The 24,375-nt window shown below is 38.2% G+C and overlaps 1 protein-coding gene across 3 annotated transcripts in view; it reads right to left on the reverse strand.

Annotated features, from left to right (window-relative positions):
• The window catches only part of PTPRB (protein tyrosine phosphatase receptor type B), a 132,850-nt gene that overhangs the window by 62,823 nt on the left and 45,652 nt on the right, over window positions 1-24,375 (reverse strand). For all 3 annotated transcript variants that reach the window (XM_005887723.2, XM_070370603.1, XM_070370604.1), the window contains 7 exons: window positions 20,496-20,771; window positions 19,564-19,815; window positions 17,726-17,989; window positions 14,222-14,491; window positions 12,598-12,858; window positions 7,577-7,843; window positions 3,368-3,631 (listed from right to left, as the gene is read on the reverse strand). In XM_005887723.2, the coding sequence (XP_005887785.1) occupies window positions 3,368-3,631; window positions 7,577-7,843; window positions 12,598-12,858; window positions 14,222-14,491; window positions 17,726-17,989; window positions 19,564-19,815; window positions 20,496-20,771 (1,854 nt within the window). The remainder of the gene's footprint in view (window positions 1-3,367; window positions 3,632-7,576; window positions 7,844-12,597; window positions 12,859-14,221; window positions 14,492-17,725; window positions 17,990-19,563; window positions 19,816-20,495; window positions 20,772-24,375) is intronic.

Here is a 24,375-nt window from a genome sequence, read left to right on the forward strand (position 1 = left end):
ACAATTCTATGAACCCATAGTTTTCCTCTCAATTGATCAATCAATCCATGAATGCTTGTTAACAGGAGCACTGTAAAATAAGCCAATTCTTACTTAGAGCATGATATCACGGATATTCTATTTTTTAATTTGGGGCTGTATTTTAATTCAAAAGTAGGTCCCAGATGAATTACTATTTGGCATAACTGGGTTTTATAAATATTAATGAGAAGGAGAACTGAGACGAGATATGAACTCAGTCGGATCCAGGGTGCTAAGCTCTATCTCAATGCCACCGTGTTCTCTGGATCTCGGCAATCTCTGTGTTTGGTGTATGTCAAGGGATTTCTGCTCTGATCACATGCTAAGCCTATGTCCAGGTTTTCTCTCCCACATTTCCCCAAGCGTGAAATGATCCAGAAACTTTAATATTTTGGTATCTAAGCTACATTTTTCATGATCCTTCTCACATCGACAAGGTGCAAGACTATCCTTTGTTGGCTTATGTGTGCTGGGCTTTATACTGGAATATATCACAATCCAGATGTGGAGCAAGAGCAGGTATGCTTTTTTCCCCAAGATGTTTACCTGGAACCAATCAGCATGTTGCTAGAATTTAGTCATCACAGACTTACAGAGAATACATTCCAGAGTGACACTGTTTGTATGGGCTGCTGCTGCTGCTAAGTCGCTTCAGTCGTCTCTGACTGTGTGTGACCCCATAGACGGCAGCCTACCAGGCTACCCCGTCCCTGGGATTCTCCAGGCAAGAACACTGGAGTGGGTTGCCATTTCCTTCTCCAATGCGTGAAAGTGAAAAGTGAAAGTGAAGTCGCTCAGTCGTGTCTGACTCTTCACAACCCCATGGACTGTAGCCCACTAGGCTCCTCCATCCATGGGATTTTCCAGGCAAGAATACTGGAGTGGGGTGCCACTGCCTTCTCCATTGTATGAGCTAAGAAAGGTTGATGATCAGGGCAATTTACTAAAGACAAAGCAACTCTTCCAGGGAGAAAAATTTGGCTGAATACCATGCTAAGTCAAAAAGGGGCTCTCCAGGTGGAACTGAGGGTAATTTGTGAGAGTTGCCTTGATGCGTGGTGAGATGATGTGGTACAGAATTAGAAATACTGACATTATGACCAGAAATGTAGAAGAAGAGCATTAGAAAAGGAAAAGGGCATTGAGACAATCAGCCAAAATCAACAAGGCAACAACTCAGACACGACACTCCAGTTAAACTGATTTGTCAGGGGCAATGGTCTGCCTTGATTAGTCATGCGCCAAATCCAAGTTCATGCTGGTAAAGAATCAAAAGGGTGCTTTGAATAAAGACTCACTTCTCTTGCATTTAAAAACAATCTGAGCACAAGACCTTGCAATATGAAAGTCATGTGGACAGGGAACAGTCATGAATTAACACCAAGGGAAAGAAAAGGGTGAGTGACTGGATGACATATCCTTTAATTTCTGGCAATTTTTAGGCTCCAAGTTAAATCAACATAAAATGCTGACATGAGCCTGCTTTGTAAATAGAAATCTGCTTTTCAGATCTAAGACAGTATTGTGCTATCAGCATAATTAAACTTTAAATCATTTGAGGGTAAGGACTATCTCTTTATATCTCTGACTAGTGCTTTCAGAAAGAACATGATGTAATGGAAACAGCCCTTGAGTATGGTTGAGCTTGGGTACTGGTCAGCCATGTGACCTTTAGGAAGCCACAGTTTCTTTCTGGGGCTTTATCTCAAATGAGATGGAATTAGACCACTCTATGGACACCTTCAATGCTAGCAGCTAGCATGCTGCAACAATGTGAATTGGTGGTTCTTAACTTTTTGAGGTTATAGAAATTGTAAGACTCTGATAAAAAGCCATCCACTCTCTTTCCAAAGAAATGCACATACTTCCCCTGTCCCCAACAACTTCACAGAAAATTTTGGGGGTACTACTTTCCAAAAGTCTACCTAATGAAACACTAGGTAAAAACCTCCAGTCTAAGTGATTTCTGATTATTCATTCTTCAAACATTCACTGAGTGCCTACTACTAGGCTTCAGATCTTGTGCTGGGGCATTAAATGATATTAGTTGTCCCAGATCCTCATGGAAAACTGACATTTTAAAATGTAAATATCAACCCATAGCTCAGCAGGAAAGATTTGACAGAACATTAACAGCACCTTAAGCAGTACTCACAGATGTAAGTCCCAGGAGGTATAAGTAAATTGGGAAAATGGTAGCTGTCTAAATTTAGTTCTTTATAGCACATTGAAGACCAGGGCTTCAATGCCTTTGCTAAGATTTTGCTTCTAGCCGCAGAACTATAAAGTTTCAAATTTTCACCTTCACTAAAAAAGGATGAACAGTGGTCTTGACCAACAGACATTTCAGGAAGAATTTCAGGACAGAGAACATTATAGGCTCTTGGGTCATTCAGAACTGAGTTTAAAATCCAGGATGTGAAATGCCCCGGCTGTTTAACAAGTTAAATAACTGGGCAAGTTACCTTGGACTTTGGTTCAACACTTATCACAACCTGTAAGATGGGAATAATAACAACCACCTCAATAAGGACTTTATAAGGATTAAATTAGTGAACATATATAAAGCCAGGGTCTAGCAACCGAAAAGTACTCCCTAAACAGAAGTACTTGCTGCTGCTGCTGCTAAGTTGCTTTAGTCGTGTCCAACTCTGTGCGACCCCATAGATGGCAGCCCACCAGACTCCGCCATCCCTGGGATTCTCCAGGCAAAAACACTGGAATGGGTTGCCATTTCCTTCTCCAATGCATGAAAGTAAAAAGTGAAAGTGAAGTCAGTAAGTGTCCGACTCTTTGTGACCCCATGGACTGCAGCCCACCAGGCTCCTCCGCCCATGGGATTCTCCAGGCAAGAATACTGGAGTGGGGTGCCATTGCCTTCTATACTATGAACTCTAGCCACAAAAATTGTGTTCATCTTATTCTGAAGGTATCATCTGCTCACATAAGGAACTTGTTGGGTCAAAATATGAGGACTGTGCAACAGTGTTGTGATCTCAGCAGTCTTTAATCCCGTCCTTACAGAATTGCTGCAGATCTATGATGTTCTGAGGAGCTTCCCAGGTGGTGCTAGTGGTAAAGAACCCATCTGCCAGTGCAGGAGACGTAAGAGATGTGGGTTCAATCCCTGGGTTGGGAAGATTCCCTGGAAGAGGGCATGGCAACCCACTCCAGTATTCTTGTCTGGAGAATCCCATGGACAGAGGAGCCTGGTGGGCTACAGTCAATGGACTCACAAAGAGTTGGACATGACTGAAACGACGTAGCACACACACATGCATGCCTGATGCCCTGAACCACGTAGGCGGCTGGTTCTAAGAGAGTCTGTATCTCATGAAAGCCTCACCTGTCCGCTCTTGGCTGAAGGAATGACTTTCATATTTGCCACTCCTCGTAGTTATGGTCACGTTGTAGAGGCGGCCTGGGGTGAGGGAGCTGAAGGAACATTCACCGACAGACTTGGCGATCACAAGGGACTGAACCACCCTGCCGTCATGGGAGAGTGTCACCACATAGCTATCCACGTCTCCGGGAGCCGGCAGCCAGGATATGCTGAGGTAGTCACTGCGGCCAGAGTTGTTTACCGTTACTCCACTCACACTGGAAGGGACTGGGATTTTAAAGAGGGGGAGAATATTTAAAAAGAAAAGTACAGTCAAATTGTGAATCATTTACTGCAGTCAGCACAAACGGCATGGACTCAGAAGATCTGATTACCTAGGAAGTGTCAAGGAAGTGTAAGGATTTCACGTTAGCTTTGGGAAGCTCAGAGTTCTTACCTCAGAAGGCTAACCAAAATGAAAACGCAAGAAGTATTTTGGATGCCTCATTAATATAAGGATACTGCTATTGAATTTTCATGGTGTGACTGTTTGCAGAGTATTTTAAGTGGAGGCATTTATATGTGAGTGTGTCAGGAGGTTTCCTTTGTAGGACAGGGAACAAACATTAACATCTTAAATGTATGAGCTTGAATCCAAACCCATTGATAAAGAAAAGAAGCTTGAGGGGAAAGGTACTCAAGATACAATGGCTTTTCTAAAAGTCTCAGACATTGGATAGCTTCGATCTTCTTGTGATTAAGTTATTTATTTCTGGGGTGTCTAATCATGAACACAAGTGAAAGGGGTGTATTTCTCTTTGCAAAGCATTTTCTGCCCTCTAGTGGTGAGAAATAAACTTAAACATCTATTCCGTAAGCAACTAGTCTGGAGACCAGACTTGCGGGCCCAAAGACCTGTCATGGAGATAATGACTTCTCTGGTGTCCACCATAATCGTACAAAAATAGGAAAGATGCGGATGCCTTCCAGGAGTTCCCCAGCTACTAGTACAGTCTGGAAATTAATCATTGTGATGCTGAATAATAGTTATTCCCTGTATTAGAAATAAGTGCACAACAAATAGTACTGTCAGTAGTGAGTATCAGAATAAAATATTATAGTATATATGAACTCCACTGCAGTTTTCATCATTGGTTGACTGACTTCAGGTAAATATTTTCATATAATTTCATAAAATCTGTACATCACATATAATTGTTGGGATTTGGCTAGATGACCTAGGAGAATCCTTCTTATCTAATATGCTCTGACTTTGTGATTTAAGCCCCAGTATTTTTTACATCTATATAAGCACTTATCTATCACTGAAGATATAAACAGCATTCTATTGAATAATTCTGCTGATGCTGTTCCATGTATATGGACATTTCCTAGATATAAATTGAACTTTTAGCCATATTATTTGTGTATTGATGACTTCCCTCCTTCTTCCCTTCCTTCTTTTTCACATCCCTTGGTAGCTCTCAAAATAACTATGCTTGTTTTTCAAAACTGCTGGAAAAATTTGCAACTACTAACATTTTATTAGAAAAGATATAATTATCAAAAATATTACCAAAATATAAATTCATGTTTAAGAAGACATATAAAAAATTAAAGACAGATATAAAATTTATTTTTCTTTAGAATTAGCATTTTTTCAGGTTATAACTAGATTTGTTAAATACATTTAATATTTTAAATTTTAAATATTTTGCCACATTATCTAAGCTGGGAGCTTTTATATATATATGTTTAAAATTTGTAGAAGTATAAATGAATTATTTCAACCTTGACTAATACTTCAGCAATTTGAGTAGATGGTAATGATTATCAAGGCTTTAGTCACTGAATTATTTTTACAATCTACCATGTTCAAAATATACTAACCAAAGCACCTTTCAAAATTCTCATTATTGTGTTTCCATAGTAATATTCCATTTTTCTCCTTTTTCATTATAATGTCTGCACTCAATGTGTTTGAATAAAATAACTGATGCTTATATTTATTCATATCTTGTCCTCTGCTCAAAACTTTACAATCATTTTTCAAAGAATTTCTTGTCTATTTTTTGCATACTTCTATTATATAATGTTGGCCAAATACTGATACCTCTGTTGCCACTAAAATACAGTATAAAATAATTACAAGTCCTGTTTATCAAGTGATCTCAGACACCAAACTATTTTAGTATAGCACAATAAGCTGGGTAGCTCTTGGGGTATTTTAAGATGGAATTAACCTATGTAGCAGAGTCTGACTACTTGCTCACCAAACCATTTCCTTTTCCTCTTGGACACACAGCTAGACTAGATTGCCCAGCCACTCCCTGCAGTGCAGTGTAGTCATACAAATGTTCCCGTTAAAGGAATGTGGGTGGAAGTGATGTGTTTACTTCCAGCTTTGGTAGTCTTTCTCCTCCCTATAACCTCCATCCTCTGGAGAAATGAAGAGACCTCCGAGGATCTAGAGGAAGGAAGAATCACAGATGGTAGGACCCTGGGTCCCTAAATTACTGCTTGGAGAAGAACCAACCAAAAGAGTTGTCCAATCAGGAACACCTACATTGTACAGTTGTATAAGCAGGAAATAAGTCAGCGTAATCTGACTAATGCGACTGCAACTCAATGGGAAATGGATGCAAATTCCTTCTCAACTCTTCTCCTCAACTTATTTCTCCTTCCCCACTCTGATACCTGGTGTTGGCATGAATTACTGGGGATGGAAGAGAAAATGAAGCTTAGAGAGATAAGTTAATGGAGACTTAGGGCCAGAATCTAGGCCTCTTGATCCCAAACTAATCTTTTGGGTCCCCCAATCCAATTATGCTACACTGATGGATAGTGCCAAGAATCACTAAAGGAGAAGAACGAAGATATCAGGAAGAACAGCATCTTTGGCCACAGTTGCCACAGAATGACAGAAATGAGCAGACATCAGTGAGTTTCTACCTAGACAAGAAATATCTTTTCAGCAACTTAGTTGATCTTTTGGGAGAGTTAATGAAGTTAATGGTCCTTGGATTCAATAAACAGATGAGATTCATGATTTTAGAAAAGGACATAACTGTGGATATAGGCTGCTGATACTCAGAATCTGAGCATTGGGAATATAGAGGGATGAGCCTGACATCCAACTTCTTATAATCATATGAAATTAAATAGGCAAAGTCACTGACCTGATCTGAGGTCACTAATAATTATTAAAGCTTCTATTGGATTTATTTAACTGTTTTCCTTTCTAAGAAACTAGAACATACATTTTATATTGTATTTACATTCTTTCTTTGTGTTGTGTAGAAAATTATATTCCTTTCTTTGGTGCTACACCTCTGTCTGACACATATTGCCATAAGATATTTATTTGCTTACTTAGCTCTCTGCCCTATTTGACTATGAGCTCTTTAAGGTCAAGGAACACTCTTTACTGTAGGTGGCATACAGTATTACTGCTGCTGCTGCTGCTGCTAAGTTACTTCAGTCCTGTCCGACTCTGTGTGACCCCATAGATGGCAGCCCACCAGGCTCCCCGTCCCTGGGACTCTCCAGGCAAGAACACTGGAGTGGATTGCCATTTCCTTCTCCAATGCATGCAAGTGAAAAGTGAAAGTGAAGTCGCTCAGTCGTGTCCGACTCTTCACGACCCCATGGACTGCAGCCCACCAGGCTCCTCCATCCATGGGATTTTCCAGGCAAGAGTACTGGAGTGGGGTGCCATTGCCTTCTCTGGGCATACAGTATTAAACACTGTTTAATGTTGCCCATGAAAATATATGGGATTAGGGAATTTTATTAACTTTCAACCATAGAAGTTGGAGATCATTGTTTTTTCTGTCTTAAAACTAAGAATAAGAAAAAGAATGGAAGATATGGTTGTTTTTTTTTTAAAGTTTATGACTTGCTTACCTTAATCTGACATAAAAATTTCAAAGAAAATCAGCTGGATGAAGGAATAAACTTAGGCAGCAAATGACTGTTGTGTCATCATTAAGGTTTTCTAGGAGTTCTGACACAAGTATTGGAGATTTTAGAAAATTTAGTATTCATTCTCTCCTCTCTCACTCATCCTCCAATTTCCATTCCTGGGAGATCACTATGTACCATCTAAATAGCATTGAAACTTGGCTTTTAGGAAGGTCTGAGTTGGGTCTGTCTTTAGGATGTTTTAAGGCTTCTAGGATATACTCTGGAGGTACCATGTGCTCAGGTATCTGTAGGTCACACTCTTCTTACCTGTCCTTCCCTCCACCACCACTTGTCGGGAAGAGATCCCTCCGCTTACTGTTGTTACCACCACGGAGTAGAGGCTGCCTGATTTGAGGGAGTGGAAGCTGTATCCGCTAGTCTCACTGGAGACACTTTCATTTTTGATGACCACATTTTCATGGATCAGTAAGACTTGGTAGAATTCTATGTCTCCCAAGGCCTGGGTCCAGTTAGTAAACAGACTGTTTGTTGTCCCTTGGTTGGCCACACGCAAACCAGTCACTTGGGCAGGCACTGAAACAGAGCAGAGAGGGAAGAAAAAACAGATGACACTTCATTACCCTAAGGAAGTGTGACAAAAAGGAGTAAAAAATGGAGGCAGTTTTGAAAATGCTAAAATATATACATATACTTTGATATAGACAGTCAGCTTTATATCCTGTGACATATGGAGAACTAGTCCCCTAGAGAGACTCCACCATTCTGAAAAAGCTGCTTATGTGGAAAATCAAAATTATTTCATATCCAAGGATAAGATGTATGCCTATTAAGTATTTTTTATTTTAAATTTTAAATAATAAAGGGTGCTATTTTTGAAAATTGCTTACCTAATGGGATTTCACCTGTCCCTACTCAATGAGAACTGAAAGTCACATTATTTACTGGATGGTTGTTATGGGGTGGTACTGGGAAATCCCTTCAATCTGATGATTAGATTATAGTGTAGGAAACTGGTAATTCTTTACTGGCACATTCTCAAGAGGCCCATTCTTATTATACATGTTTGAGTGAGTGAAAGTCGCTCAGTCATATCTGACTCTGCAACCCCATGGACCGTACAGTCCAGAATTCTCCAGGCCAGAATACTGGAGTGGGTAGCCTTTCCCTTCTCCAGGGGATCTTTGCAACCGAGGGATTGAATGCAGGTCTCTCGCATTACAGGTAGATTCTTTCCCAGCTGAGCCACAAGGGAAGCCCTATTATACATGAAAATGCTACAACAATATAAGATATAGTATCAAATAATAATAATAATAATGATAACAACTGAATCAATTATCAAAAAATGTAATTGGCCTATACAACAGTGATAGGAAAGAGTCATTCTGGGGTCCAAGGCCTGATCTGTCTCACCTGTGAGCCTGTGTCCCTTACCTAATTAACAACCATTGTGATTTTTAACCTGTCCATTAACAAATCTTTTTACACAGACCTTGAAGTTGGCACTTGATCAACATTTCCTTTGTGCCTCTTCCCAGAATTATGAGAGATAAGCAAAGGGATTAGAATCTTGGCACAACCTTTCTCAGAAATCACTGACTTTTTGATTAAAATATAAACATATTAAGTAAAATAGTTTACTGTACATGGATTGAAAGATTCAATTCTAATTCTAAATTACATGTGAAAGCAAAGAAATTATATGCCAAAATAATTTTGAAAAACAAAAATAAAGTTGAAAGACTAACATCATCTGATTTCAAGACTTCTAGAAAGCTACAGTAATGAAGACAGTGTGATGTTGGAAAAAAAGTAAACAGACTAATGGAAAAAAATTGAGGATCCAGAAATAAACCATGTAGACTGATGTTTTTTTAAAGATGCAAGGGCAATTCAGTAAAGAAAGGAGAGTCTTTTTCAACAAAGAGGATTAGAACTACTGGCTATTCATGTGCAAAGAAAGAAACCTTGCCTCATATCTCACATATATACAAAAATTCAAAATTGATAATACACCTAAATTTATAACCTAAAACTATGAAACTTCTAGGAGAAAATTTTGATGACCTTGTGTCAGACAAAGACTTCTTAGATATGACACCAAAAGCATATTCATAAAATAAAAAATTGACAAATTGGACACCAAAGTTAAAAACTCATGTTTTGCAAGACACACTAATAAATTAAGGAAAAGACAAGCCAGAGGGGGAGATCAAGATGGTAGAACAAGAGGACAGAGAGCACAGTGAAAAGCAGAGGACTACTCTCAACTGAAAAGAAAAAGTAAATCCCCCCCAAAATGAATGAAACAGAAATCAACAATTTACCAGGCAAAGAATTAAAAACATTGGTAATAAAAATGTTAACTGAATTAGGGAAAAAGTTCATCTAAACAGAGAACATTTTAACAAGGAACCAGAAAATAGATCCAACCAGAAATGAATAACTCAATAGCTGAAATAAAAGAAAAAAAAAAAAACACACTAAGCAGGAATGAGGAGCAGACTTAGTGGAACACATAAGTGATCTAGAAGACAGAATAATGTAAACTAACTCAATCAGAACAAAGAAAGAAAAACAAATTTTAAAAAATGAAAGCAATTTAAAAGATGTCTGGGATAACATTAAGTGTTCCAATACTTGCATTATAGGGGTCCCAGAGGTGAAGAGAGAGAAAAGAGGATTGAAAATGTATTTGATGAAATTACATCTGAAGACTTCTCAAGCATGAAGAAAGAAACAGATATGCAGGTTCAGGAAGCACAGAAGGTCCCAAATAAGATGAACCCAAATAAAGCCACAAGATATAGCATAATTAAAGTGGCAAAAGCTAAAGAGAAAATTCTAAAGGCAACAAGAGAAAAACAAAGACGCATACACAATGGAATCCCTATAAGGCTGTCAGCTGATTTCTGAGCAGAAATATTCCAGGCCGGAAGGCAGTGGCATGATACATTCAAAGTGCTGAAAGGGAAAAACATCCAACCTAAGATTGGATGATTATCAGTTAAAATACCCAGCAAGATTATCAGTTAAAATACAAGTAGAGATTAGCAAAAACTAAAGACAAGCAAAAACTAAAAGTTCATCAATACTACATATACCCTAAAAGAAAAGTTGAGGGGTCTTCTCTAAATAGAAAAGAAGTAAGAATCTATAGGAAATGAAAAACTCCCACTAGAAAAGGCAAATATATAATAAGAATGAAGGATCAACCACTTAAATAAACCAGTACATACATTAAAAGACAAAAAATTGTAAATGCGACTACAATAACAATATACAATTAAGGGATAAGCAAAAGATGTAAAATATGGTATCAAACCCACAAAATGTGGGGTAGGAAAGTAAAAAATGTAGGTCTTTCAGAATGCATGAGAACTTAAATGACTACCAGTCTAAACCAAGTAGATATAATTATAGGTCAGTATATGTGAATCCCATGACAACCACAAATCAAAAAGGATAAAATATCAAAGAATAAACTTAATCAAGGAGGTGAAATATAAAGTCTGAAAACTATAAAAACATTGATGAAGGAAACTGAAGATCATACAAAGAAATGGAAAGACATCCCATGCTCTTGGACTAGAAGAATTAATAATGTTTAAAATGGCCATACTACCCAAAGTAATCTATAGATTTAAAGCAATTACTACCAAAATATCCATGACATTTTTTACAAACTAGAAAAAAAAATCCTAAAATTCACATGGAATCACAAAAACCATGAATTATCAAAGCAATCTTGAGAAAAAAAGAACAAAGCTGGAGATATCAAGCCACAGTTCAGATTATACTAACACATAGATCAATAGAACAGAACAGACAGCCCAGAACTAAATCCACACACTTATGGCTATTTAATCTATGGCAAAGGAGGCAAGAATATACAATGAAGAAAAGATATTCTTTTCAACAAGTGGTGCTGGGATAACTAGACAGCTACATGTACAAAAATGAGATTAGAACATTTCATCACACTACACACAAAAATAAACTCAAAATTGATTAAAGACCTAAATGTAAGATTGGAAATCATAAAACTTCTAGAAGAGAACATAGGCAGAACACTCTTGACATAAATTGTAATAATATTTTTCTTGATTTGTCCCCTAAATGCAAGAGAAATAATAGTAAAAACAAATGAGACGTGATTAAACTTAAAAGCTCTTGCACAGCAAGGGAAATCACTACAAAAACACTTTCATTTCTGGCACAAACCATGAAAATGCCCTCAATAAGCACAAATGCACATGCTGGATAAAACATAAAAATGTAAATATATGAATGAGCTGTCAAGGATGTAATGAATTCTCAGAAACCCATAATAAGGTGAGAGAGGTAACTGGATAGCTGAAGCAGACTTTCATCATGAGGGCACCTTTCAAATATAAATCTAAGCTTTGATTTTATAGCTTTGCTGGAACTATGAATAGGACTTTTCCAGGGTGAGGAACCTCATAGGTGACTCTGCATAATACTGAATCCTGAAAGCTTGCATTCTAAATGTAAGTGAAATAAATATTTCCTTCCTGTTCCCCATATACTTCAGCCTCCTTACTATTGGGAGAAAAAAAACTTCCACTGAGAATTCATCACATTTTCAGTGAGTTTGCAACCCAACTTCATAAAACCTGGGTGATCAAAAACCTCAGGCTGATAATTATGATTAAATGTCTGAGTTGCTAAAAATCCTGTGCACCTGAAAGAATCTCAAGAAAAGAAAATTCCTTCTGAAACCTATCTCAAAAAAATTCCCACAAAATAAAAATCCAAGATATATGAGTTTAAAGTAAATTATCCCAAACATTTGAAGAAGTAAACACCATGGGCAAAGGCAGGCAACTCAATAAACAACAGGACTGAACTGATGATTTCAGATATTGCACTAATCAGACATAGATTGAAAATAAAAGCCATTAATTTACTTAAAGAAATAGAGGGGGGATAATGGAAAGAGCAACAGAATACAAAACAGATTTGAAAGACAACCAAAGAAAATATTTAAAAGTGAAGAACATAACAATTGAAATTTAAAACTCAGTGGGTGGACTTTCAAACAGATCAGATAAAATGAAAAAAAGAATTAATAAACTAAAAGTAAGATCTGAGGAAATTATCCAGACTATAGCCCAGAGAGCAAATATATGGAAAACATGAAACATGAATGTATGTGTATATATATGTATATATATATACACACACACACAATGCCCAGTATGCCCAGTACTGAATAGGCTCTTAATGAACATTTATAAGATGAATGCTACATAATTCAGCAGACAGGATACTTTTAAAGTCTAAAATTTATTTTAAAATATTACCTGTTCTTCCTTTTGTTAAAGATGAATTTTTGAGGTCTCCACTAATACTGGTGACTGTAGCTATGTATTTTCGTCCAGGCACCAGGTTAGTAAAAGTGAATTCTCTGGCATCTCTGGGAAGCAACTTATGGATGAATAAGAGGTCTCTGTCGATGAGTGAGACGATGTATCTCTCCCATTCTGCTGCAGGGGTCTGCCACATGACGCTCAGCGAGGTTTCATTGGCATGTTTGACACGGAGGTGAAGGACAGCCAGGGGGACTGAGGAAAAAGCAGTAGACATTTGGGTCATTTGGATGCTGGAGGAGACTCTTGAGAGTCCCTTAAACTGCAAGGAGATCAAACCAGTCAATCCTAAAGGAAATCAATCCTGAATATTCATTGGAGGGACTGGTGCTAAAGCTCCAATAGTTTGGCCATCTGATATGAAGAACCGACTCATTAGAAAAGACCCTGATGCTGGGAAAGATTGAGGGCAGGAGGAGAAGGGGACAACAGAGGATGAGACGATTGGATGGCATCACTGACTCAATGGACATGAGTCTGAGCAAGCTCTGGGAGATGGTGAAGGACAGTGCGTGGTGTGCTGCAGTCCGTGGGGTAGAAAAGAGTCAGACACGCCTCAGCAACTGAACAACAGCAATGTCTGGGTCATTGATTTACTCGGATACATTTGAGTATTCTTTAGAGACCTGCTCCCTTCCATCCACAGAAGTGTTCTAGTCGAACATTTCTTTTCTGAATACTTATAAGCATTTAGCAAAAAAAAGAAAGCTAATCACAAAAAACATTGTTTGTGTAACATAACCAGAAATAAGGATTCAAAAGAGTACTCTTGGAAATTACTGGGTCATTTATTTTCGATCATCATCCAGGAGATATTAACAGTTGGAAAATGAAGAGATGACTGGAAGACACAGTTGGCAAGCTAAAGACATGTCTTGGTCCTTTTCTTTGACATTCTTCTAAGAACACTGCATCAGTGTAGTTATTTCCTTATTATCAGGCAAGACTAGGAGAGAATATATTTGAATTTCACTCTATGTGTGGCATATTCCATGTCACAGGGATTTGCATAGAAATGTTGAGCTTAGAGGTCAACTTTCTTATTTGAGAATTGAGGAAATGGACTCAGAGAGGTTGTGACTTGCCCATGGAATTACAGTGTAATGGTGACAGCAAGAACACCGAAATCCATGTCTCAGAAACTCTCCTCTGCCCTAAAATCTGAATATATCCCTCATTGCTTTAACAACTCTTCTGGGGTACCTGAAACTCCCCCATTAGTCAGCAGTGGGTCAAGCCAGTGGTTCTCTTAATACTAACTACCAAGAAATAGTTATCAAATATCTACTTTGTGGGGAGGATTCACCCAGATTGTTTCCTTATTCTTTTGATGTTAAAAAAGGTCTTTCTTTTATACAACAATGGACTTACTAGCGGAAGTGATTTCTATTGTTCTAATTTGACAAAATTAAACATTACCAACCTATTTCAGTCTACCAGCCTAAAATGTCTCAAATCTAGGGAATGCTGGGGTAAGATATTGATGGTTACCTGAGTTACTTGGACGAAGGTCCAAATTAAGGTTCTGTCAGTCATTAACACCATAATATTTGCTTACCTGTCCTGCCTTGGCAACGCGTAGAATTCTTCAGATTTCCACTCTCCACAGTGACTTCTATCTCATACCGTCTTCCCGGTATAAGCCCCACGTCATCTATGACATAGTGTGTTTCCTCCTTTCCCACGGTGATGTTGAGTAGCACCGAAGAATCATTCCAGAGCAGGATACGATACTGCTCCCAGTCTCCAGCAGGGGGCGACCAGCTTACTACCAGGGACTTCGTAGAACCATTGCTATTTGCCTCCAGGTCCCCAACTTTCTGTGGAACTAAATAGTGAAATGATGTCACAAGGAGATACTAAAATCCAAAGGTAAGGATACTTGTTCACTTTTCATGGGCAACAGTAGATAAGAAATCTAATACTAGCAATTCAAAACATTTCTATCTCCTCCTGATGTTTGTGAATTGCAAATGAGTAATTTGGAGCCATCTGACATGTGAGAAATGTTTGCTAAAATCATTTTAGCAATATATCAGTAATGCGATCTTTTGTAACACTATTAATAACCTGGTGATACAAATGCTCTGTTTTTTTTTTTTTAATTATACAACAGCCCTAGAGACAATATTGATGTTGCTTCTAATGACAGTGACATTGATGGATGTGGTATCTTTTGGAAGACAGTGGTCACAAAACTTTTCTTTCTTTTCCAATTGAAAAGATTAATCTTCTAGCAATATAACTCTGATCTTATTATTCCTTTGCTCAAAACATTCAAGTTTCTCCATTAACCTTGGATAAATATAGATAACCAGAATAAAATATCAAGTCTTTGATGCAGAGTTTGTAGCTCTCCTAAATCAGAGCCCAGATCTTGACAGTCTTCATTCTGAAGTCTCCATGCAGGGCTCCTCCCTCATTCCCCACTCTTGAACGCTGGCCTCCAGTTTCTCATCCTTAGACCTTAGATCGCCTGGGCTCCTCTGCCACTGTGTCTTTGTTTTTATTATTCCCTATACCTCAAAAGGAGAAGGCAATGGCACCCCACTCCAGCACTCTTGCCTGGAAAATCCCATGAACGGAGGAGCCTGGTAGGCTGCAGTCCAAGGGGTCGATAAGAGTCGGACACGACTGAACAACTTCACTTTCACTTTTCACTTTCACGCATTGGAGAAGGAAATGGCAACCCACTCCAGTGTTCTTGCCTGGAGAATCCCAGGGACGGGGAAGCCTGGTGGGCTGCCGTCTATGGGGTCACACAGAGTTGGACACGACTGAAGTGACTTAGCAGCAGCAGCAGCAGCAGCATACCTCAAATGCCCTTCCCTCTTTTCCCTCTTAACTTGGCAAGAGCTTCATATTTTAAAAGTCCCAGTTAAAGGTTATTGCCTCCCCAAAATCTTTACTGATCTTCTGAAAGAGAGCTTCTCATTTCTTTCTGACCATATTTATGGTTTTTACCTGGCATCTCCAACAACACAGACAATGGACCCTGGAATCAGACAGTCTGGTTTAAACCCCACCACTTACTGGTTGGATGACTATGGACAAGTTATTTGACCTCTCTGAATTATCTATAAACTGGTGATAACAATAAGACCTCTAGTGATTTTGGTGAAAACTGAATGAAATAATGCTGTAAAGTGTTCAGTCAGTGCCTGATCCATGGAAACATCAATATAATTACATCATTAAAATGTAATATTTTTTTAAAATTGTGTGCATATTCTACATTCATGTGATTAAAATGTAACTTCTTTAAAAATAAGAGTTAGCAAAGTAAATATTGATATTTCAGATTTGTCAGGCCATATATTTCTATTTTTCTTTTGTTTTCTTTCTTTCTTTTTAAAGCCTCTTTAAAATGTAAGGACCACTCAGTTTGGGGTTGCACAAAAAAAGGTCACAGACCATATTTGGTTGAAGGATGTAGTTTGCTGAACTCTACCATCTTAATAACTCTGAAAGTGCATGATACTATAATTTATACAAGAAAGGCACTGAATAAATGTTTGGTGGCATAATAAAATAATTTATGGGAAACATGGTTAAGACCCTGATGCGGGGAAAGATTGAAGGCAGGAGGAGAAGGGGACGACAGAGGACAAGATGGCTGAATGGTATCACCAGCTTAATGGACGTGAATTTGAGCAAGCTCCAGGATATAGCGAAGGACAGGGAAACCTGGTAAGCATGGGGTCACAAAGAGTTGGACATAACTGAGTGACTGAACAATAAACAACAACAAAGCCCTCATTATAAGAGTTGAACAGAAATATTTTATTGATTAGTATCAGTTCTAATTCATTTATGCTACTTAAGTAGTGTGACATGAAAGAGCACAGGGCAGAGCCAGTAATACAGATTGTTCAGAAATGAACCCAAATCCATTTGCTTAAAAAACTCATATGAATGCAATCAACCCTCTGCTTGACTCTGCACAGGGGGTCCTCACTCACAGACACTCTCAGTCTATGTAGGAATTATGTAGACTATACTTCCCAAGGTGGGAAAAATTTTTCCTTCTAACTTATTTTGAGAAATCTGTATGCAGGTCAGGAAGCAACAGTTAGAACTGGACATGGAACAACAGACTGGTTCCAAATAAGAAAAGGAGTACATCAAGGCTGTATGTTGTCACCATGCTTGTTTAACTTATATGCAGAGTACATCATGAGAAACGCTGGGCTGGAGGAAGCACAAGCTGAATCAAGATTGCCGGGAGAAATATCAATAACCTCAGATATGCAGATGACACCACCCTTATGGCAGAAACTGAAGAAGAACTAAAGAGCCTCTTGATGAAAGTGAAAGAGGAGAGTGAAAAAGTTGGCTTAAAGCTCAACATTCAGAAAACTAAGATCATGGCATCTGGTCCCATCACTTCATGGCAAATAGATGGGGAAACAGTGTCAGACTTTATTTTTGGGGGCTCCAAAATCACTACAGATGGTGACTGCAGCCATGAAATTAAAAAAACGCTTGCTCCTTGGAAGGAAAGTTATGACCAACCTAGACAGCATACTGAAAAGCAGAGATATTACTTTGCCAACAAAGGTCTGTCTAGTCAAGGCTATGGTTTTTCCAGTAGTCATGTATGGATGTGAGAGTTGGACTATAAAGAAAGCTGAGTGCTAAAGAATTGATGCTTTTGAACTGTGGTGTTGGAGAAGACTCTTGAGAGTCCCTTGGGCTACAAGGAGATCCAACCAGTCTATCCCAAAGGAAATCAGTCCTGAATGTCCATTGGAAGGACTGATGTTGAAATTGAAATTCCAATATTTTGGCCACCTGACGCGAAGAGCTGACTCATTTGAAAAGACTCTGATGCTGGGAAAGATTGAAGGTGAGAGGAGAAGGGGACAACAGAGGATGAGATGGTTGTATGGCATCACCGACTCAATGGACATGAGTTTGAGTAGACTCCGGGAATTGGTGATGGACAGGGAGGCCTGGAGTGCTCATGACTGAGCGACTGAACTGAACTATTTTATCCCATTCTAAGATGGATCAGAGAGTGATTTGAGCAACTAAGGAATTTGTGGAGCCTTAGACTCACCCGTTCTGCCCACTGCTGTCCTGTGAGCAGATAATTCACCAGACACACAGCTGACGGTGACTTGATAAAGTCGTCCAGGGGCCAAGTCTTTAAATTGACTTTCAGTAATCTGGGATGCTAATGTTCTGGATTGTTTGATGGTCCCTTGGTAAGACAGGGTAATGTTGTAGAAATCCACATTTCCGGAAGGCCTTTGCCACTTGACTTTTAGAGAAGTCATAGTGCCTTCATTCGTCACCTTCAGATTTGAGACTTCCATGGGGGCTAATTAGGAAGAACAGGAAAGAGATTTTAATTCAGGATGTCATATCAGTCTTATGGCCACATTCTGACCTGTATTTTAATCTCTATAAGCCACAGTCTCTGCTCTGAAGAAAATGACTTCACGACGTTAAAAAAAATACTACAAAACCAAAGAAAGGTTGTCTGGCTAGTGGAGAGAGCACAAACATGGCAGTCAGGAGCCTAGATTCTGGCTCAAATTTGGCCATAGTTTGGCTGGGCAACCCTGGACAGCTCTATATCACTAAGCCTAGGGGCCCTTAGCTTAATGATGGCTTGGGTCAAAAAAACTTAAAATGGTCTTTTCCAGTTCTGAAATTCTTTAAGTGGACTCCTGAAAGAAGTCAGTCATCTGCCTAATTTCTACCCATCTTTTTTCATGTATTTAATAACAACAAGTACATAATAAATAGACTGGTTGATTGATTGGGTATCGTAAATTTTTGTGCAAGTACTTTCTTTTTCATATTAAATCATGATAAAGCTAAAGCTTAAGAGTTGTGCTATTATTTCATCAAAGGAAATGATTACAAAGAAGAGACACTTTGGTGAATATTTTTTCTAACTTTTGCCTATGCTATAATTTTGAGCCTCACTAATGGTACAATATAAATTAATCATGTTTCACTAAAATAATGGATATAGCACACTGTTTTTGCACAGGCCAATTAGAAATGTAATTGCTCTTGATATACATAAATAATAAGATATATGGTACTTTTTGCTACTATATATATATACATATTTTTAAGTGTTATATAAAAATATGTAAATATATAGATGTCTTCAAATATCTTTCCTACCAACCTCCTATAGTTTCAGGAACTCTCTCCCTAGAATAATGTCTAAGGCACTACATATTTTAGAGTTTCTCTTAAACTTACATAGCTTCCCAAAGGAGGGGATTTATTAATACAGTAGACTGACTAGAAGCATTAGAATCCACTTGGATGGAAGCTCCATGAAGGCAAAGACATTGTCTTTCTTGGACACTGTTGTATCTACAATGTTGAGTATATTGTTTGCACCTTACAAATACTGATTAAAAGAACGAATGAGTATGTGTGTATATACACGATTCATTAAGATTTAGCATAGCACAGATTAGCTTTCTTGCTATGTCAGCCTATGAGAACAGCTATAGAATTGGGTCTCAGTAGATGCTTCATAGAAGAGAAGGTTTGGAAAATGGCTGGTTCACAGGAGTAGGTGTTTGTATAGCACTGAGAACAGTAATCCTGGTTCATTGTGAGTGATGTCACAAAGGCAGTAATGCTGGTTTAAGAGAAGTAAAAATCCTTAAACAAAAAGAGAAGCTGAGACTATATCCATGATTAATTCTGCTATTTCATAACGCTGCCAAGGGCTAGCCTAAAGTTTAGCATAAAAGGGAATCCCTCTTTCTCTAAGTAGAAATATGGATACATATTAAGGTCCTTTATAATTTATGGATTTTAATTTGTCCTATACTACCACTATTCAAATAATAAACCTTGTTTATTAAACATTTCCTTGAATTGAGCTTATTACTGTACAGAAAAGCTAGGGAAACTTACTTGTCCTGGCTGATTTCCATCTGTAGTTTTGCAGCCCTGCAGCCTCGCTAACAATGGTGACATTATAGAGGTGACCAGGTGTCAGTCCATGAAAAGTGTAGAAAGTAGTGTCCACGGCAATACTATGAACTAGAATCCCTTTATCCATTAGCATCAGCTGGTATCGTTCCACGTTCCCAGAGCCACGTGACCAGGAAATCAGAAGCGAATTAGTTTTCGCCAAAACACCAATATCTTTCACTGGGGATGGCACTAGTGGGATAAAATGCATTTCCGAAGTGTTATTCATAATTTCCTTATAAAATATATAGACACGTTTAATTTGAAACCACACATTCATTTTTGCTTCTCTGTAATTTGTGTAATAACTAATGAAAATAGCACCCTCGACATTTTACTGGGATCTGGATTAACGCTCTTTTCAAATCCCACAGCCTAAAGCTACATCATAGTTTACCTGTCTATCTCCCCCATTTAACAGGTATCAAGGTAGATTTTGCCAATGAAGTATGATGTGGCATAGCAGTAAAAGGAAAAGAGAAAAGAAAGAACTATAGAAGATGAAAAATTGAAAGAGCAATAAAGCAGGAGAGAAAATCAGTGGAGAGTGAATGATAAGACAGTGTGTTATGGAAGGAAATGGTAATGTGCCACAGATACTGGGAAGCATGGGTACAAGCAAAGACTGGAGAAAGTTCCGGTCCCAGAGAAGTTCCACAACTTGTTCAAAATCACCTGGCAAGGGGGCAGCCCAATCCCACCTCCTTGTTTCCAGTCCAGTCTTTCCTCTATTATCAAACAGTTTCGTTGTCTGTCTGTCTGTCTGTCTATTGTTGATCTCACAGCATTCTTACTCCTTTTTCCTGAATCTAATATAACTTCAAAAGGAGTATAGACTATTAAATACCCAACTACATGTAAACAAATCTTACCTGTTGATCCATTGGCATACATTGTAGAGGAACGTTTATCCCCAGAAACAGCTGTGATGGCAATATTATATTTATTACCAGCAGTGAGGTTGAAAAATGTGTATTCATTCCGTGAAGCTCTTTCTTGAATTTGGGCCGTCTGTATCTTTTGGTTATCATCAAGTAACTGTACCTCATACCAGGTGACTTTTCCCGAGGAAGGAGTCCACCAAACATGCAAACTGGTGGTAGTAGTTTTCTCTTTACTGACTTCAAACCTAGCAGGAGGTAAAGGATCTGTGGGGCAAAAACCAAAAAAGAGAAGGTGGCTTGAGGACTTTTGCAGATGCACTCTTACCTTGCTACAATCCAGACTCAGTTTCCTTCAACGCTTTCAGAACTCTGCTGCCCATGATATGAATGGGCATTTTACACTACTTCCAAACCACTGTACTTAAAAAAGGAATCTACCTTAGCTATTAGTCATATAAACTCCTTTTTCTCTAATAAAACTTTTTTGTTATGACATCTCTGAGCTTGGAGATCCAAGCAAGGTTACATTTTCTTTGGCTTGCAGGTTTTGCATTTTTCAAACACTGACAAACATCCAGGCTCTTCCTGGATAAATACTGAAAATCTCAGCAGAAAATAAAGATATTAAGAAATAATTTTAAAATGTCTGCTAAATGTTCTCTTTTTTAGGTTGTGGGGCTTAGGGGGTTACATTTACAAAACTTTGGGTTGTTCTTAGGTATCAGAAAGCCACAAAAGATACAAACCTGATAATGAAGCCAAGGTTAGGTATGTTCACCAAAATGAATACTCCCAACAACAGGGATTCCCTGGGACTTCCCTGGTAGTCCAGTGGTTAAGAATCTGCTTGTAATGCAGGGGATGTGGGTTTAATCCCTGGTTGGGGAACTAAGATCCCACATGTCCTGGACCAACTAAGCCCATGCCCCACAACTAGGGAGTCTGTGCACCGCAAGGAAAGATCCCGCATTATGCAGTGAAGATCCTATGTGCTATAATTAAGACCCAACTCAGCCAAATAAATATTTTTAGAAATTGGGATTCCTTATGTCCCTAGATTTTTTTAAACTTGAGTTCTGGGACATTTTGGAGCTGCCAAAACTCTTAGAGCAGACGGGAATGGGTTAGCCCTGCACCTGGCTATGCACTTAGTTTCAATTCTCAAAGCCATGGGTCAGTTTGAGGAGTCCTGTTTCCTGTGTCCTGAATCTTCACTGTAGAACTTGAACTAGGATGACTGTTACATCTCCAGGTTAGGAACTAAGTCAATAAGATTAGAGAGCAGATGATGCTGTGGGACCATCTGAGCAACGAGGCTCTCCTCACCCTGAATATGGGGAGAAGAAATGTTGACAGTAACATATACATAGTTTTCAGAAATCCAACCTGGCTTTTGTTTTAAGAAATGAGCCCCAGATACTGGAGACTAAATTTCAAGAGTCAGGTTAACTGTTTTAGTGGCATGGCATAGTGATCTCAGTTCTTATCTACAACCTGGTAAATTATATTTTACTCACGAAATAAGAAATTCTAGCATCTTCCTAGAACAGTATATGTTTTAAGAAAGTCTTCACTTGTTATTAGCATAAATATAAATAGGAACAAGGTAATCTTACTCTATATTCCCCATAGATGCCACACATAGGCTAAATACAGCTAAGTCAAGGCAGCAAACTTTGGGACTCCACAGCACAGGTGAGCTAGGAGGACACGGTTCTGTGGTTTATACCCTAGCAGCACAGGTTCACCTAAACAGTGTAGACTCTAGAGTCCTGAATCGGGTCTCCCGCTTTGTAGCTGTATAGCAATTCTGTAACGTCCCTGTGCCTCAGCTGTGTCCTCTATGCAATGCTGATAACAATACTATCTTTTCAGTAGATCTGTTATGAAGATGAAATTGAGTATTTTATCTAGAGAACTTACAAAAGTGTCTGGCATGTGGTGTTCAATGTTTGCTATTATTACTATTATTCCTCTTCTAGTTGGGACAATCTCGTTATATAAGTAGTGGCAGAGAGAGTGGGCTTTGGAGTCAGAACTCAATTCAAATTTTGGCTCCCTCATGTATCAGTCATGAGACCCTCTGGAAGTTACTTAACCTTCTAAGCCTCCATTTCTCCCCCTGTCTGGTGAACATAACAACAGTACCTATATTCTTAAATGTTTGGAGGAGTAACAAGATATATCAGAGACTTCACCTGATATACAACGTATTCTGTCTGTGAGATCATAAAAAAGAAATTTCCTCCGAATCACTGACAGAATGGAGGCAAAACTGGAATACCATATTTTTTAGAGACTAAACTGATAATGGCATTAATCGCTTTTCTTAAGAAAAAAAAAAACTTGGAAAAATCTTATCAATTTATTCCCATGAACTAACTTTCTAACCCTTAAGATAAAATAAATAAAAAAATTCCCAAGATGATTCTCATTTATGGGTTCTTGAGGAAAAACAGTATGGGTTTGTGTCTGTGTGTATGTGTGGCAATATTATTTAAATTTTCTATCCTACATAACAGTCTACAATTATAGATGCCATAATAAAAGGAAAGAACACAATTTCCCCTCACAGAAAGTTTCCTTGTTATCATGAGGTTCTCATAACCCGAGAAACTCAAGAGCAACCTTGTCATAGCCAACTGAGGTGATGCGTTTTTGCTGAAGAGGCATTTTAAGGACAAGAACGAGAGAAAGAGATGCTTTCCAGTGATTGTTCAAATGGAATCAATACTGTCACCTACATGCACAGCGCAGCCAGGTAAAGGTTAAAGAAAGTGACGTTATGATCCTTATGATCTAAACATACATAATTTGCAAAATAAAAGCTATAAAAAATGAATTTTAAGGTTGCGTGCCTAGAGGGTGAAGTTCAGAAATGCAGGCTTTATCTAATCTCTCTGAGCCAGAAAACAAAACAGTCAACCCTTTGTACATCCGCTAGAACAAAGGAACAATGAGATTGGGAAGTGCCTGGGCTGCAAGAACCTGCACTGGAAACAAACACTTAAAACCCCATTTATGCTGTGATAAAGGCCTTTGCTGGCAGACATCCACTATTGCTATGCATGCAGCAGGAGTGCAATAGTTTTCAGACATTTCAGTCTAAGACCAAGGAAAATTCTGCTGTATTAAATTTTTTAAAGTTTTCAATATTTGATTAGAAACAAATTAGGTACTTCCATCAGGATGCTAATTTCAACGATTTCTCTGTCTGTCCATCTATCTACCTATCCATCTATATATCATCTACCTATGTAGATAGGTATCTATCTAGATACCTAGATAGACATATGAAAGAGAGTTTTAATGCTATTTGAAAATTTAGTCATATGTCTGTAATATTATCATATGAAGATCATATGTAATTAGAAAACCCTACTTGACTTATATAATTTATGCTGATGGCTAAAAGTTACCAATGTACACATGTGTGCATTTATAGCCTTTCTTGTTTTTCCATCCACAGCTCTCATACATACAGTAACCAGTGAAGTATTATTAAGCTATGAGAACTATTGGAAACCATAAATCAATAATTTAATCTCAACCAATATATCAAAATTTATCATTAGCCATAAAATTAAGATATCTTTGTTTGTATTTCTTGCTTCCGGACAGACCTGAAATGTGGAGTGCCAAATGCAAATTCTGCAGTATTCAGCTGCTCAGTTTCAGTAAATTTCATTATCAGGAAGCCCTAGAATTTCATAAGTAGGTTTGCTGTCGATTTGCTTTTTCTGATAAAGTTTAGTCAAATTCCTGAACCAAAACAGATTCTTCCTTTTTTTTTTTTTTAATTGACTTAAGGATAGAGAAAAACCCACATGTATAAAATGGAAGTAATATTTTAAAAATTCTTTTGTAT

The sequence above is a fragment of the Bos mutus genome, chromosome 5 (genome assembly GCF_027580195.1).
Source record: "Bos mutus isolate GX-2022 chromosome 5, NWIPB_WYAK_1.1, whole genome shotgun sequence".
Classification (NCBI taxonomy): Eukaryota; Metazoa; Chordata; class Mammalia; order Artiodactyla; family Bovidae; genus Bos; species Bos mutus.